Below are 18,154 nucleotides of genomic sequence, written 5' to 3'. Positions count from 1 at the left end.
TTCTGTTTCTAGCAATCTATTCTTAACCATATTCAAACATCTAATTGGTAATATAACATCCCCTCTAATAGGTCAAAGCATTTGGATCATCAAATAATTCTTCCTCTATTTTTGTATATATTATTTGAGACAAGAAAAACAATTTAGTTAAAAGTATTTTGGGAAGAACTAGCCCATTGATATTCATTAAACGGCCTCCCTCCTTCTCCAGTTCCCCACAGTTCTGGCTTTATCTTCCATTCCATCAGCTCTCCTTCTTTATCTTCCAGTATGTTCTGAAATCTTGGTTTGTAAAATGTCTTTTCCATTTCCAATATTATCGTTGTGTCTTCTAAATCTTCATTTATCTGAGTCTGGTCATTAGTTTCTTTCTTTAGATCCTCAATGTTTGTGTCTGCATTCTCTAGTTTTCCTTCTATTTTCTGGGTTTCTGGTTCCTTCTCTGTAGTTATTTTCTGAGTTTGTAGATTTAAATTAGAAAATTGTTCTTTTGTGTTACTTTTAATCTCATCACAAGCTAAAGCAATTGTTTCTTGTATTAATTTTAACAAGGAGAGAGTTTCTTTTTATTGCTCATCAGTATTTTCTTGGTGATATGGCAAACTGAGGCTTCTGGAGACAGATTTTAAGGATGTTTTTTTTTACTATTTAGAGCTAAGTATGGAACATCCATTTTATTTTTTGTAAATGGCCTTTATAAATTATCCAACTAACTATCCATTCTTAAACCTCTCCTAAGCAAGTATAAGTAAAATTCAATTTTTTCTGTCCAATAAGAAATATATCCTTTCTGTCCAGGAAGAAGAAAGAACCATTAAAAGTTGTTTATCAATCAAGATTTATAATCCAAAATGTTCCATCATATTAGGCAATAGTGTATGTTTCTTCTACAGGAAAATAGTTCCACAATACAATTCTGAAAGTCAGTATTTGTATTCATAGTTCAGACAGGCCAATTTTAGAGTAGTATTATCGTCTCTGCCACACAGATAAGCAGCCCCCAAGTCTGCTCCTTTTTCTCAGCTGCAATTCTCAAAAATAAAAGCTTCCAATGCCAGCCAGAGTCTTATCTAATTCTAGGCTTCAAACCAGGTTTCTTTTAGGCATAATAAGCTGTAGTGCCATAATTCACCACTAGATGTCCTTAACACCACTTTTCAGTTTTTAAATCCAAAACTTATACACTTTTCAAGTCTTTTTTTTTTTAAGGTCTTAAAACCACTTTTAGTCCCCAAATTTCTAAGCCATATATATATATATTAATTCCAAATTAGTCTTAGGTTTCTCCATTTTCCACAAGCAATTAATTCGCCACTTTTCTTTTCCTGAGGGAATGGGCAGAAGTTCCCTTTCCCTCCTCATCGGGGGGAGTGCTTTCGGCAGATTTTCAGGAAGAGGTCTTGGAGTCATAAAGAGAGACTCTGGTCTCAGCCAGTTTCATCCACATTGCTGTAAAATTGCCTGTTCGTGTTTGTTGTCTTCTGTTGACAACAGCTTCTGACTGGCTACGTGAATGTCTTTCTCCTGCCAGTTTGGAGGGTTTCCTTGGATCAAATGGAAGGGCTGCCGCTCCTCCCACGATCAACAAGGGTCCCCTCCTTGCTTGTCTCCTCTACGGAGCGACTTTCAACCCTTTCCAGGGTCCCCCAGCGGGGAGAAATCGAATGAGAAAGACGGAGCCCCATCTTCCTGCGTCCGCTTGCTGCGACGTCAAAACCGGAAGCCAAAAATGACTGACTTTATTTACTGTTTTATTAAATATAAAGTAATACATACATTGATTTGTATCTTATATATCTACTCAGCACTTGTAGATTGAAAAATAGTTACCAGATTTCAATACTGATTGTCTTGCAATTATATTTTGACAAGCTGTTAGTCATATAATGATGTGTTATGAAAAAACATCTGCTGATGTTCATATTTTCATATTAAAAATGTAATCATAGTATTTGTTTCTTCAACTGAATCACCAAGTTTATTTGTTCACAGTACATAAAACTGAAACAATATATAAAGGAATAATTTACTTAGGTGAATAGTTGTAAATAGCTGTTTAAAAAAGTATATTGTTTACTTTTAGAAATATTTATTGTAGTCCTTCCTTCTGTGCTATAGGCTAGCCTTCCCTTTTTTTTTGCTGAGAAACAGGGAGGAATCACATGGGTCAATTTAGCTAGCTGTGGATGCTGATGTGGCAACACAGCTGGCAGATATCCTGGCATGGATACAAGTGAAGGTGATCTACTCTCTCAGCAAGCTAGCAAGATTGGGTATTTCTTTGTTGGATTTCCTGGCAGAGTCAGGACATAATAAAGATAGTCCTCAAGTTACAATCACAATTGAGACTGGAATTCTGGCCATAAGTCAAGGCACACAGATGACCAAATCCAATTTTATAATATTTCTACAGCAGTCATACTATGAATTATGCAGTTAATAAACCCGAATCCATTCTCCTGAAAGAGTGTTTTTTGCCAGAAACAGCAAAAACCACCAGAAACTGCAAAAAAAAAAAAAAAAAAAAGAGCAAATTATGGTTAAAAGACTGGGATTCTGCAACCAGTCATAAATTTGAGCTTCATGCCAATTATCTGAAATGCAATCATGAGACTATGGGGGTTGTGGGGGTGTAGCATGACATTTTATGATGGCTGCAGGTGCTTTACAGCTTGTTAAGCACCTTATGGAGGGTATTCCAACTCCTAATGATCATTAAACAACCAGTCACAAGTTCAGGACTACCTGTAATTCACATCTTTTTGGGGAGATGAGGGAAGAGACAACATTAAACCGATCTTGGCTTCTAGAAGGGCATCACATTAGCTTTCTTTATTGAGAAAGATGATGCAAGAAGTGATTATTTTGTTCAAGAAGGGCCTTACAAGAACTAGACTATCAAGTACAGTAATAAGGTAGATAGGTAGATATATAGCTGATATATCTACCTATCCTGATATATAGCTCCAAGAATCTTGCAGACTGTTACAGCCTTGGTTACCAGAAAGCACTCAAATGTATGATATGCAAGTTGACTACGGTTCTTGAAAGATTCTTGTTAATGAGAGGGAGTTGATAAAGTAGATACTAAAGAAATGCATTCTGACTGTAATCATAAACATCTGCTTTACAGTAGTTTTTGAGTTATTAAACACTGAAGTAAACAGTTGTGGTAGTTACTTCTTTGTTTAGCATAGGAAAAAATGTGATGCTCTTGTTTAGAAAACATCCATTTATGATAGAAATCTCAGTAGCAACTAAAATAATTTTAGAAATTATTTTCTAGTGCCATCAATTCCATTTTACTGTATTGTGGTAGGCACATATTCAAAAACAGACATAAAAAACCCACAACTTGTATGTGTAGATATATCCCCTACCTCTGTACTACTATCTGATTTGTTCAAGAGTTCTGGAATATAGCTTCTATGGCTATGTTCATAAAAACTCAGAAAATCCAAATAGTTTCTATGGTTCTGTTTTAACCTGTTAGTGGATTTTTAATTAATGCAATGTATCCCTCCATAAGTCAATACTGCCATCAGTGTATTATTACTATAGGTAGTCTTTGTTTATTTATCATTTGTTCAGCAATTGTTCTAAATTATGACGGTGCTAAATATGGAGATTTCCTACCTCCACTTTTAATTGCTTGATTCACTAGGGCCAGGTCCTTCAAGCATACCAGAGACATAGTAGGTGAGAATGAATCAACTCCCCAAATGGGAAGTAGTCCCAAAGCTTTTAGGGATCCCATGGAGCAGAATGGGGGGATATGGGTGGCAGAAGGGCTGCTTCAGAGTTTTGGTGACTATAAAGGTGATAATGGGATGTTGCAGGGCCATAACTCTGCAACCAGTTATAAATAGTAGCTTTTGGGAGGGTGTCTTGTCTGTCATTAACTTTGAATGGTCACTAAGTGAGCAGTTGTAGGACGAAGACTATTTTATAGCTTCAGGAAAGTGTGTGAAGTATCCAACTTCCTTTCAAAAGAAGTGTAGTAGCCAAACAAGTTTAATGGTTAGAGTTTCTAAATCTAGCAGAAAAGCAGTGATGTATCCATTGTATCCTTTGTATTCACTAGGGTCAAATGCTTCCAGATACATATTTTTATTACCCCACTTTTTATTCCTGAATGTGGAGAGGAATATTGAGGGAAGAAACTGAATGTTAAAAAAATATTTTTGAGTCACACAGACATCTGCAGTGCAAAAATTCTACAGAATAAATTCATACAAAAAGTGCAAAAACCTTCACACATAAATTCACAAAAAAATCTTTAAAACAATACATTTAAAAATTTAAAGGAAAAAATTATAAACTGCTATGCCTAATATTAAAGAATTTCAAAAAGTTATTTTTCTCCATTTAAAAAATGTAACACATTAGAAGTAGCCAGTGGAAATTAAAAAGAAACTACAGATAGAATATTTATACAACTTATAATGAAAATGTTTTTATTTTCAATGCTGTAAAATTTAATACAAGTTTTATTCTAGTTTATTAATGAATTTGTGATATTAAAATATATATTTCTTTTATATAGCACTGACAAATCTCTATAGTAATGATATAATATTGATGTTAAATAAGAGATAATATTCAAATGCTGCATCATTGCTTGGATCTGTCAATGCAGTCTCAAGCACAAAGTCTAAAAATGTGCGTGTATGCGCATATGCATACACACAGACACCTGCACGCACATAGCGTATTCATGTGCAAATTTCTTTGTTTTTCTATTAAGCATTCTGTCAAATGATGTTTCAAATTTAAGTTTTGTTTCAATATGCCAGAGTTAAGGTTTTTCATTCTCGTGCTAAAGAAAATATTTCCCAGCTGTAATATTGTTTTGTTCTTTTAATCTACTTTCCTCTTCATGAACACAATGATCAATGAAAATGTTATAAATCCTTCTGAGCTCTAGTTTATTTCCACTCTTTCCTTCAGAATTAATATTACACCTCATCAAACATACTGTCAGAAAAAAAATTATGACACGTTGCAAAAATATTTTGATTGTACTTTATGTCAATGAATTCACATGCTTTCTTCGTTTCTGCAAACATGTGAAAAGAACAGAGAGATAGTAACTGTATTTTAGTACTATTTTAGCAGGAATATTTAGCATGGATATTACAGGTTTAAAATACCTTAACATTTTCAGCATAATTTTGGTGAGAAAGGAAAAGACTATTTTCAGATGACCAAATATTTCACAAGAGTGAAGAAAATATTCTTCACTGTAATCTGTATGTATCACATGTACATGTTCTACCTTTAAAGGTTTTGGAGACCTATGGAGATCAAGAATCTTCTATATTTCAGAAACTTTTGGTGAGAACGTGCAAGGAAATTTCTGTCTTTCCTTCACTGAATTAGATTAACAACAAAGGCTCTGCTTGAAAATGAAAGTCTTAATAAAGGGCAAAAGGCTAATGGATGTTTGTGTCATTAAATGAAGTATCCAATGGCTTACTTTCTATCAGTATTCTTACAGTAAGGAAAGTAAGAAATCATCTCCATTGTCACAAAAAGAGCATTCTCACAGCTATGGGTTTTGATGAAAAAGTAGAATTAGTTTTAGTAAATTTAACTTGATTGCTCATTTTATAGATGCCATAACAATAAGAAACAATTTTCTATGGTGAAAACAAACACATGTCAAGAAGCTTAAGCTAAACTTTTATCAGCTGGCACAGAATGAAAAAATTCATGGAGATTTCAGTGGAACTAATAGTTGGTTAAAGGTATATTGATTGTTTAAAAAATCATCACAGATTGAAGGGGACCTCCCTCCAATTTATTATCAAATTCATTTAGCTGTAGTTTCTGATAAACAGTATCAGCTGAAGACATAAACCTTATTTGTAAGGGATAAATCAAATGTAAGGGTAACATGATATGTATAAGTCCCCATGGTTGCTTATTTTACAATTTCTAAGATTTTAACATTTTGGATAACTGTGAGCCACTTGAAGAATATTTTGAAGCCAATTTCTTGTTCACACCAATATAAGCAAAAGAACATTGAGCATTTTAAAATAATGTCATTGAGTCAAGCTCAACAGCTTGTACCTTCACTGATAAGTCCTGCAGTTTTCCTGGTAATACTTTGAAAGTTGCTTGCTTTTACTACAACTCTGGAAGTCTTCCATCCAGATAATAAAGCAGTGGTTCTCAACCTGTGGGTCGGGACCCCATTTGGGGTCTATCAACCATTTCATAGGGGTCGCCAAACAAGGCTGTCCGCCATTTTTTTGTCCGCCATTTTTTTCCCCTTTTCCGGCGGGTGCCTTACCTCCCTTCGGCTGGGCCAGCTGGTGGTCAGCCTGCTCCGTCTCTGCCGCTTGCCAGCTACGCCTCGGCCGGCGCAGGGGGCGGAACCACGCATGCGCGCCGCTCCCGGGCAGGGAAAGTCCTCGACTTACGACCGGCTGGGTAGTCCTCAACTTACAACCGGTTTAGTCCTCGACTTATGACCGGTTTAGTCCTCGACTTACGACCGGTTTAGTCCTCGACTTACGACCGGTTGGGGTCGCGGCATTAAAAAGGTTGAGAACCACTGTAATAAAGGGCCCCTATTCTGCTTAGTTTACTTACATGCTTTTACCTGTTGAGGCAATAGAGCAGGGGTGTCAAACTGCCGGCCCATGGGCCAGAGGCATCATGGCGAAACCGCGCCCACCCCATTGCTCTCACTGAAGATATGGAATAAAATAATTCAGCTTGATTGCTGCAAACACTGTCTTTTTCTTAGAAATACATGGGAACTCTGTCGACAACATTATATTGTATAGCCATATGTTATAAAAGGCTCCAGAACTTAAACCCTCCAGTGCAATTTCAGAGGGAAACAACCCACATGATCTAACTATTTGACAAATTATATTAAATTAAGATATTTATTTGAATTATCTCCAAAAACAATTTCATGATTTAAGAAATTAAATTAAGAAATTTGTGAATATAATGCAGTCCATAAAAGGATTCGATAAATAGTATTTGAATTTTGTGAAATATGTTAGTGAACTAGTGATTACTATTAGTATAGGTAGTCCTCATTTAGTGAATGTTCATAGTTAGTAGGATGATAAAAGGGAGCTTCCTGACCAATCCTTGCATTTATGACCACATATCTATAGAAAATTGAAATAAGGTCATAAACGCAGTCAAAATTTTACTTGATAACCACTTCGCTTAATGATTGAGTTGCCATAATTACTGTAGTTGATAACTGAAGATTATTTCTATATTACTATTCAGTCTGAGAAACAGTATACTTCTTCCATTTGATATGATTGCTTTTTTCCATAAAGCATACAACTTTAACAGAAATGTATATTTAATGTAAGGGTGGAAGGTATTTTTGTCTAACTAGCTTGATCAACTAAACCAATAAACTGCGCTGTTTAGTCAGGTGAGAGATATTGTAGCCAAATCATCCTTGTATACCAATGTTAAGAAATATCTAATATTCAAACCTTTAAATGTTTGAAGTAATGTTACCATCTACATTGAAGGAATGTTGTACTTTGTACTAGTTTGATGTCTTAACAGATCTGATAGATAATAACAAGTGAATTAGGAGGTGAGAGCATAATCTTTAACATCTTTATAATAAATTTAAAATTCATTTTAAAGGAATATTTGTTATGGATGAAATTTGAGTCCATATCTGATTTAATTACAAAAAATCAAAACTGAGTATCATATATATTTCTTGACTGCAAACTAGAAATTGAAATAATAATATAAAAACAGTTAATAGAGTCCAGTTTGAAGAAATTTATGTCAAGAACTTGAATATTTTTTCTGATACTCACAGTTCCACCAACTATTCTTCCTAGTGGATACCATGCTCTTTCATCAAACCAATTTAAGAATTCATAAAATCCATGTGATGCAAGATGATGTGTTGATCTGTAGTTAAACCTAGAAAAAGTAGATCAGATGTTAAAAAAACCCTACTAATTAACTATTATTTAGGTAAATGTTCAAATCCATATAATGCTCTTTGGGGAGCTAATGCTTGGAATTTCTAATATTAAAATAAAATATGGCCAGTTACTCTTTCTCAAGCCTAGGAAGCAGGCAATGGCAAACCACTTCCAAAATCGTCTCAAGAAAGCTTAAGGGTCTTGCTCAGGCAGTTATCAGAATCAATACTGAGTCAAAGGAAAATAAAAGGCAGTATTTATTAGTATGACTGAATTGCTATTGGCACCTGTATAGACACTCTTGTATATATCTGAATAAATATTCCATTCCAATGTTAAAGAAGAGCTCCAGAATCTTTACTTTTAGTTTTACTAAATGGGAAAAAGAATAAAATTGCTATTTCATCATTTTTTTTTGGTTCCAATTCTAAAATATCTATATACTTCATTACATTAAAGAGGAATCCTAAATCAGCAAGATTTATAAATGAATATGCAACTATGTTTTGATTTTATATATAACTTTGAAATTGAGCTTACAAATATCAGTTTGTATGGTGAATATTATTAGGGAAAAGGGAATTCTATAAGTCTAATTCACTTTTAAATGTATGATAAATTTAGAATTACTATTTGCAATTAATTACTTTAATATTTATGGAATTATTTACAGATTTATATAATGAAGGTTAAATTTTTTAACAATTAAAAATCAAATTTGATTATAAATAATCAAGATATTCACGGAAGACTTCAACTATATAGGATTCTTAAATTTTAGTTAACTACCCAAAAATATTAGTTTGCCCGAATAGAATTATATACTGTACTTTTCAATACGGATGCTTTTATGACAGTGAATATGGAATGGCTATTAAAAACGAATCTTCCAAACTTGATAACCCCTTAGCATGATGGATTGCAACTAACATTCTGAGGAAGCATGGCATGATGGGAATTATAATGCAAACATCTAGATAAAGATACTGCTTAATTTTAATAGACAGAAGCTGCCAATTCGAAAGTATTTAGAAGGAATAACGTGGTTCCCAGTAAGGAATGAAAAGATTTTAATATAATTACAAAGTAACATCAAATCAACTATTACTGAAATTCTAGCTTACACTTGGCTCAAAGGAAGCATGCCACAATAGTGAGTGTAAAACTTACTTCACAAGAAATATTGAAGTATGAAAGCTAGACAAAGGAAAATGTTAATCCAAAAGCTCTCTCTTAAGAAAAAATAAATTTGTAAAAATAAAGCTAAGAGTTATTCTAAAGATAACACGAAATGAAATGGGAAACAATTGATTTGAAGATTTACATAGAATGCCTAAGAACAAGATTTAAGGAATACCCAAGGGAATTCTAGCCTTTTTTCATCCTTTGAAAACTAGACATATCAAACTTCTTTTGAAAGTCCTTCTTTATAGCAATGGTCTCATAGAGCTAGTTGGATTCTTGAAGCATCTTCCTTTACAAGTATGCCAGCTCTGATATGCTGTTCATTCACTCTACCGCTTTAATCCTTACACTGTTTATTAACTTCTATTTTCAAACAATTCATGCCAACATTGAGGCATCATCCATATATGTATGTATATTTGTATATATTTATGTATATATATAGATGAAGGGAGATACAGATTTGTATAAATCCCAGTTTGTTTAAAAATATCTCTTTTTGCTAGAGGAAAAGGTGAGAATATATTTTAAAGTTCACATAACAATTATATATATAAAAAGTATTTCTGACACATGTAAATTAAACAACCCTTCATCATGCTTATAAGCAACTCTCAAATATTAATACTTTCAACAAAAACATTATGCTGAGGCAAAATACTTGGAAACTTTATATCCAATTGAATTGCAGCAGAAAATTTAACAGCATTATTATACACATTGTCTGGGAGGATTTAACTCTGCCAAATTCCAAAGTGATTTCAACTAGAATTGTTTTAGAACAGGGGTGTCAAACTGTCGGCCTGCATACCAGATGCATCATAGCAAAACCGCGCCCACCCCATTGCCGGCAATGGCAAAAAGTTGTGATATGCCGTGACACGTCACGTGGCATTGCAAGTTTGACACCCCTGTTCTAGAAGCTAGAGGCACTGATTCTTATAGGACAAATAGACAGAAAAGATTCTGAGTTTACAAAACTAGTTTAATGGCCTGCAACTTTAATGAAACTGCAATTAGTTCTGCAAACAAGAAAGGAACTTATGTTTGTAAGTAAACTTCAGGTTACAACAGCAATTGGGATGAAGATTGCTATCACTAAGCAACACAATTATCATTTCTTTATCATTATCATTACTTAGCAATAGCAATCTTGGCAGTCCCAGTTTCTCTCAAACCTCAGAGCACATAAGTTATGTGGGAAGAGATGTAAGTCCAAGGCAATGAGCATAAGGCTGCCATACAAGCGAGTTGTTGGAGGCCTTGGAAGGGCCATTGGAGGCCATATCTAGTTCGGCAGGAGGTGCTGCAAGCATGCGTGTTATTGAGATCCTGGCCTAACAATAGCATGGTTCTGGCCTAATGATTGCAACTGAGGCTACTGGAGCTATCGTCACTAAGCAATGTGATGTCTCACTTAATGACCATTTTGCTTAGGAATGGAAATTCCAGTCCAAGTAGGGTTAAGTGAGGACCATGTATATGGCTTTTAAGAGAGAATAAATTCTGCCACCTTGTATAAAACATCTACAATTTGAAAGTGGGAAAAAACTTCAATATTTTTCTAAAAATTACATCATACATGATCAAGAGGACACAATTTAATCTAGATATGGTTTTGTATTACCATCATCAAATTGGTCTTTGCATTCTTTCCCCCACAACTGCAGAATTTGATGGGTGATTGATTTCAGTTGCCAGTATCTGCTTTTGAGTCTTACCATAACACATTTAAGCTACCTGTATTTGAAATTGAACTTCAAATTCAAGAAGCAACAAATTATCAACTGCAATGAGGATTCTGAAAAAAATGGCAATGTTCTGTTATTGTACAAACTGACATAAACAATCAAATCATAATAATAAATATATGAATTGGGGAAACCAACAAAAGTTATTTCTAATCATATACATTCCTTGAGGTATGACAGGTCATCTAACCACCATTCAAAATTACAACCCTTCCCCCAAAGATACATAAGATCTCATTTCAAAGTTACAATGCCTGCAGTTCCCCTGCAGTCATTTACCCTTATGACCAACTATAGAGATGCTATAGCGTGCCCACATACCTATTTCCCCCCCACCATGTTCCAAACACTCCTCCCCACCACCAATCATTTGCTTTCCTTTTAAAGGATCCATGAAGTTGGGATAAAAAAGGATAGTCTTCTCTGTTGCTGGGCCATGTGGTACAATCCTGTCAATTTCCCTTTTCTTGCTAGTCTGAGCTCCCTCAGCTTTACACTAGCTAATGTTAGGGAAGGTAAATCTAAGGGTGAAAGGAAAACTGTCAGGATTTCTTTTCTTCAATTCTCTTCAACATGACCCAGCAACAGAATGGCCTGTTCAACTTCCCTACCCTGACCTCCTGAGTTCTGAGCATCTTTGAAAGGAGATATGTGACTGTGACAGTGTGAGTATGAAGAAGGCCCAAAGGGCTGTGAGGACACCTAGAGGCAGGAAGCAGAGCATGGGATATCTCGGGAAGTAGGGAGAGGCCTACTGCGCAATGCAGTAGGTGTGTGCCTGGATTAGGCATCTCAGAGTCTGCCCTAACCAAGGTAACTGCATGCTCTACTTTACAACTTTTGTGTTCATTCAACAAATGCATTGGAGAGAACAGGGATACGGGGGATAGTTAATAAGGCAATTCACTTAACAATCATTCTGACTTCTGACAGTATTGTGCAGGCTCCATGACTGTCATAACTCAAGGATTACCTGTATACATTTTAATCAAGCTCTTTTAACTTGATGTAATAATCTTTTAATATCCATATCTATAGCATAATAATGTTAATGTAAGAATCACCTTATTGTCTCAGAGAACATTAACTGCCTTAAGAACAATAGGTTCTACATGACTGTTAGATGTACAGTATTCATAATCTCTTCTGAACGAATCCAGTCCAGTTACTTTTTATTTATTTATTTATTTATTTATATTTAAACTTCTATGCCGCCCTTCTCCCCAGAGGGACTCAGGGCGGCTCACAGCATGTTAAAAAACAACACAAAAAACATTTCCCCTATAAAACCAATTAAAAGCAAATATATTAATAGCTGTGTCATATTTAAAATCTTTGAAAATTTTTAAAAATTATTCCCTATTTAAAATTCACCCTAGGTCAGTCCCGCTTGTTGAAAAAGCCATGTCTTGAGGGCGCGGCGGAAGGTTAGGAGATTTATAGGGTTACATTACATATAACCCTATAAATAAGACAGTCTATTCTATATTTACAAAATATTAGTGAAATGTGGATAATGGAAGAATTAAATGTTACATTATGTTAATTCCATTAACTTTACGATTTAGGCAATCGCTAACTAGAAACTGGTCTATCAAGGGATCAATTCTAAATAGATGCTCACATCATAATCATAATCATTTTAGCCAGTCTATCCATTGCAGGATGAAGGCCTCTTCTGCAGGTTTCCAACCAATACGGTCCTGAGTTTTCTTTTTCCAATTGGCCCGCAATGCTTGCTGATGTCGTTGATCCAACCTGTTTCAAGTCTCTTTGTGGATTCTTTTTATCAAGTGGGATCTATTCTATGATTGCCTTGGTCCACCTGCCATCAGTTCTTCTTGCTATGTGACCAGCCCATTTCCATTTCCATTCTTTTACTCTCCTGATGATATTGTATACTTTCGTTTGTTCTTTAAACCATGTGCAGGTCTTTCTGTCTTGTCTTATAATGCCAAGCATATAATCTTTCCATGGCTCTTTGCGCCACTCGTAGCTTTTGTATCGATTGTGAGGTTAATGTCCATGTTTCACCAGCATATGTTAGAGCAGGTAGCACACAGTGATAGAAAGCTTTCTGTTCAGGCACAGAGGGAGGTTGTTTTTGAAAGTTATGCTTAGCTTGCTGAATACCTGCCAACCACATTTAACACATCTTTCAATTTCCTTTATTATCACTTTTCACTGAGATCTGTTGGCCAAGATATGTGTAGTAATCTACTAGATCTAGTTCTTCTCCAGATATAATTGTTTTTCCTTTGGTGAATTTATTACAAAGAACCTGGCTCTTTTCAGGATTATTTTTAAGCCAAATGGTTCTCCTGCTTTGTGCAGCTCTTGTATGTGTCTTTACAGCTCTTCTGGGTTGTGAGAAGAGAACATCATCATCTGCAAATCTTAACTGATTTAAATAGGCTCCACTGATTTTTGTCCAGTCTAGTTTGCAAAATATTTCTTCAAGGCAGGCCAAGAAAAGGATAGGTGATACTGTATCGCCTTGTCGTACACCTTGTTCTCTGTTGATTTCCACTTTAAGATCATTAAGGAAAATTGTTGCCATTGTTTTTTCATATATCGATTGTAGTAAGTTTATGTAAACAGTATCTACGCCTTGGTTGAGCAATGCCTTAATATTGCTTGCTGGAATACTGAATCAAACACCTTTTTGTAGTCAGTGAAAGCCATGCACAGAGGCATCGTGTACTTTTTGTGCCTTCTAATGACTTACTGAACAAATTGGATGTGATCCATTGTGCTGTAGTTACTTCTGAACCCTGCCTGCTCTTTTGGCTGTGCATCATTTAATTTCTCAATATTCTTTTTGCTATTATCTTGGTGAAAACCTTACAGATGACTAAAAGAAGGCTTATTGGGCAATAGTTATTTAAATCATCTTGGGCCTTTTTCTTGTGTATAAGAATCACTTCAGCATTTTCCCATGCATCGGGTATTTTTTCTTCTCTGAGACATCTTGAGTGTAGTTTTGTTATTATTTTATGTAAACTGTGGCCACCAGCTTTCAGCATTTCAACCATAACACAGTTATTTCCTGAAGCTTTGCCATATTTCATTAATACTTCCTCCATTAGGATATCTGGCATTTTCTCTTTGGTGGGTATCGTTACTTTTAAATGATCTTGATCTTTGTATAGCTCTGAATAGAATTTTCCAATTATTTCTAATACTTCCTATCTATTCTACACACAGAACCATTTTCATGCTTTAATACAAAACCCTTCTTTTTTCTATTTATAAGCTTGCATTTTGTTCCATTAATCCCTTTGTTTTATTCAATTGCCTTTTTCACAAGCTTCATGTTAAAACTGATGTGTTTCTTCTTGGATATGTTTTTTAGCATCTTGCAAAGTTCAATGTACTCCAATTTATTAGTGAAACTTCTTGTATTCTTCATTGTCTGCCATTTTTTCATTAAATCAATAATTTTGACTGCACAGAGCGTTTTTCTGGTGGTGCTATAGATGTAGCAGATTCAAGGACGCTTTTGACTATTTGTTCATTTTGGTCGATAATGTTCATCTCTTCCAAATCTTGCAGTAAAGTGATTTGACAGATTGTCAAAATTGCTATTCTCCTCTAATAGCTTATCACTCTTTATTTTTGTTTTTTTGTGATGTCTTTATCTTTTTCATACACTTTTTTTGACAGTCTATCTTCACTTTAGCTCGTAACATTCTATGGTCACTTCCATAAAACAACTGATGACAGTATAATTGCACAATATGGTTTTATTACTTGACATGATGTAGAGTCAAGTGTATTCGCTTGTAGATTGACTTATATGGCAATGCAACAATCAATAAAGTTTCCATTACTATTAAGATGTATCTTATAGAGAATTTTTTAAAAAAAAGATAAGACAATGGAAACATCTTACTTTTAACAATTTATTTGATTAACAGTTTCTACAAAACCAGCTATTTTGAAAACTGAATGAACTACTATTTTTAAACGTGGAAGTTCATCTTCATAGGAGGATGCTCCAGTTCAGGTTCAGTTTGCTCAACTGCCTTAAGTACCAGGTATATCCATGAGGCATTTAGAAATTTTCTATTTGAATTAACCACAGGCTACCTTATCTCTGAAACTGAAGTAGTTAACTTAATTAAAAAAGTGAGCTTCATAAACTATGGTTTGAAGTTATTTGCAATTAGCAAAACAACTTAATTCAGTTGCTGCTCAGGAAACTTCATAAACTATGATTAGTCAAAGTATAAGTAAATTCCTTCTTGTAATGTGATCATGATTTATGATAACAAAAGAAATACAAAAGAATCAATAGGCATGAGCTTCACTTAGATACATTCACTTATTTAAGAATAAATAACAGATCTAAATTATTCAGAACAACCATCACAGGCACAAACATATAGCAAATGTAAAGAGAAACTAAGATCAAATTTCAAAATCAGAAGTACAGACAGAGATCCAGCTTTGGGGAAAGAAAATAAAAAAAAGAAATTTATAGTTACAAGTTTATTTATTTATACTATAAAGGAAACAAGTCTTAATTATAAAAATATAGTTAACGTTTCAACATTTTCACTCTGAAAATAAATAGAAGCTACCTAATACTCTCCTTGTACAACAAATTATAAAGACAAACTTACCCATTATCAATCAAAATAATTAAACATGAATTTATTTATTGTGATTCTAGATGCTTGTTTTGTTCTATTGGGGGAAGAGGGGTCTAGAATGAAATTATATTTTAGCAGAATGCTTTTAATTTTTTTATAAATTACAGTTATTGTTTTCTCCAAATTGAAACTGTGGGTAAACTGGTTATCCTTAGGAGAAATTGAGTTAGATCAGAAAATTTTAAAATCTGTATCTCAGTTGAGGGCTCCATGTGACACTATTTTTATTATAAATACAAATCTTATTATCTAATATCAAAATTCAAACAGGTAGAATTAATCCTGAATAGGTTTCCTCTTTGCTTTTTATGGAGATACACAGACTTGTAGGCCAAATGCTGACTTCAAAAATCTTGTAGTCCTGAGAATTTCTAGAAGTTGTAATTTTAATTTAACGAACAGCAAAAATTGTTAAATACAAAGGAAATCATATTCAATGTATTAAATCAATGTTATCAAAAATAAATGAAATCAAACTAAATTTGGGTATGTTTTGGTCCATCTGTTTTTGGAATGTGGCCCCTAGCAAGTGAGGCCGTCAGCCCTTAACCTGAAAAGAATTATGAATTGCTAACCTAAATGCTAATTATCATTATTCGATTCTTTTTCCATTGTGATTGTTTTTCGTAGAGATATATAAAACAAAATATTTATGAATACGCTATTCTTTAGCTGTTGAAACAATGTTTCAATATTGCTTTCTCAGATATGGACAATGAGATGAACAAGAGATGCTCTTCTAATATCTCAAATATATCAGGTTTCCTGTATTAGGAACTTAGACTCTCTTCCCACTGTTAATGTTCTATCTCTACTTAAAATTGAATTGTTTACTGAAAAGAATCCATCAACATATATCTTAACTGTTATGACTAACTATAATTAAGCCTACTCCCTGATGCATCCCCAATACATATGAAAGTACATTTTCCTTAGAACTCGTCCACTGACTGCATTATGAGATGACTCCAATTAATAAATGTCAGGAATGTAATATCAAAGTTCACACTGGGTAACCAAGAAAGTATCCAATCATATGAATCAGGAGCGTGGCAATATCTGGCATCCCAAAACTTTAAATGACTCATAAAATGCCTTCATTTGGCAAGTTGCATGGAATCAGTCTTTAATTATCTAAAATGATTACAAGGGGAAATGGTTAAAGAAATATTTTTAACAATCTATATTTAAGATTGTAGTATATTTAAGATTGTAGTACTGGATAACTCTTACACAAAATTAAAGTACAGAAACATTTTGGAATCAAATTTAATTTTTACATTGCATTTTTCTTAGATGCTACAAATTACCTACTCTTAATCTACCTATCATTCTATGTTAGCTATGATTTATGGTTTAATACGTTATGCCAATCCATCAGTGTACTTTCAATAAGCCATGATTTATCAAACCATTGCTGAAAATGATGAGTGGACAGGAATGAACCATGAACATAATATTTCTGATACAGAAATACAAAATAATATAATGTAGAAAAAATGTAGTACTATCTGTACCTGAATATAGGAAATTGTGGAAAATATTTTTTAATTCTAACTTAACAAATTGTATTTTATAAATAAAATAGAGACACATAGCAGAGTCCTGTATAGAACCCTAGGGGCTTATCAGTGATTGTTTAGCTTTAATGGACTGCCTACTCCAAATTATATACTTAATCTGTAGAATTTAAGGGAGATATCAATACTTAGTGTTACAATCCATTTATAGGATAATGTAGCTACTAGTGCAGGGCTTTTCAACCTTTTCACCCATTGTACCACTTTTAGGATATGGCAACATCCGAGTACCACCAGTCACCTAGCAAGGTGTCAAAAACTTGATGACCAAAAAAAAAAAAAAAAAGGAAAAAAGTGATAAAAGTAGTCCTCGACTTACAACATTTCGCTTAGTGACTGTTCGAAGTTACAATGGCACTGAAAAAAGTGCCCCCCAAGCCACAGCCAAGCAAAACATCTGCCTGCCCACCCGGCGGCGCTCTTCCTCCTGTCTGAGGTTTTCATTGTTGTGAGCATTTCTGTTGAGGATTGGCAGCAGGGGTGGGGTGGGGGTTGTTTGGTTTTATTTCCCCCGTCTGCTGGGTGGTTGCAGCAGGTTTTGGTCATTTCACAAGACCCTGGGATACTGTGACCGTCATAAATATGAATCAGTTGCCAAGCTTCTGAATGTAAATCACAAGACCCTGGAGATGCTGCAACATTCCAGCTGATTGGCGCTTCTTGGTTCAGCAGAAGCACCAGGATCAGCGCCGAGCTCCAGCTGGAGCCTGGCACTGATCCTGATGCTTCCACTGAGCCCTGACAGCCCTGCAGCTCCAGCCATCTCTCGCTCAGACTTGTACGGTGCTGCCACCGGTTCAGCTCATTCCCTTCCCCCGCTACCACTTTTCTAAGATGGTTGCGTACCACCTGCCAGGTGCCAATGTACCACAGGTGGTACCCGTACCACTGGTTGAAAAGCCCTGTACTAGTGCATCAGATGAATTTCATTAACAAATAGAAACATTTGTTAAAAATTTTGATTATGGTATGAAAACTCTGAAATAGCAGAACTCTACTCTGAATACATATGTGCTTGTTTTGCAGTAGTTATTTATTTT

The 18,154-nt window shown here is 34.6% G+C and overlaps 1 protein-coding gene across 1 annotated transcript in view; it reads right to left on the bottom strand.

The window, feature by feature from the left end:
- Positions 1 to 18,154, bottom strand: part of STT3B (STT3 oligosaccharyltransferase complex catalytic subunit B) — a 55,884-nt gene that overhangs the window by 33,319 nt on the left and 4,411 nt on the right. Inside the window, exon 2 of the mRNA XM_015812424.1 lies at positions 7,827 to 7,935. Within this exon, the coding sequence (XP_015667910.1) occupies positions 7,827 to 7,935 (109 nt within the window). The remainder of the gene's footprint in view (positions 1 to 7,826; positions 7,936 to 18,154) is intronic.

The sequence above is a fragment of the Protobothrops mucrosquamatus genome, unplaced genomic scaffold (genome assembly GCF_001527695.2).
Source record: "Protobothrops mucrosquamatus isolate PMUCROS unplaced genomic scaffold, P.Mucros_1.0 scaffold83, whole genome shotgun sequence".
NCBI classification, from domain to species: Eukaryota; Metazoa; Chordata; class Lepidosauria; order Squamata; family Viperidae; genus Protobothrops; species Protobothrops mucrosquamatus.
Note: the sequence above shows the minus strand (reverse complement) of the source record. Positions and strands in the feature narration are given on the sequence as shown.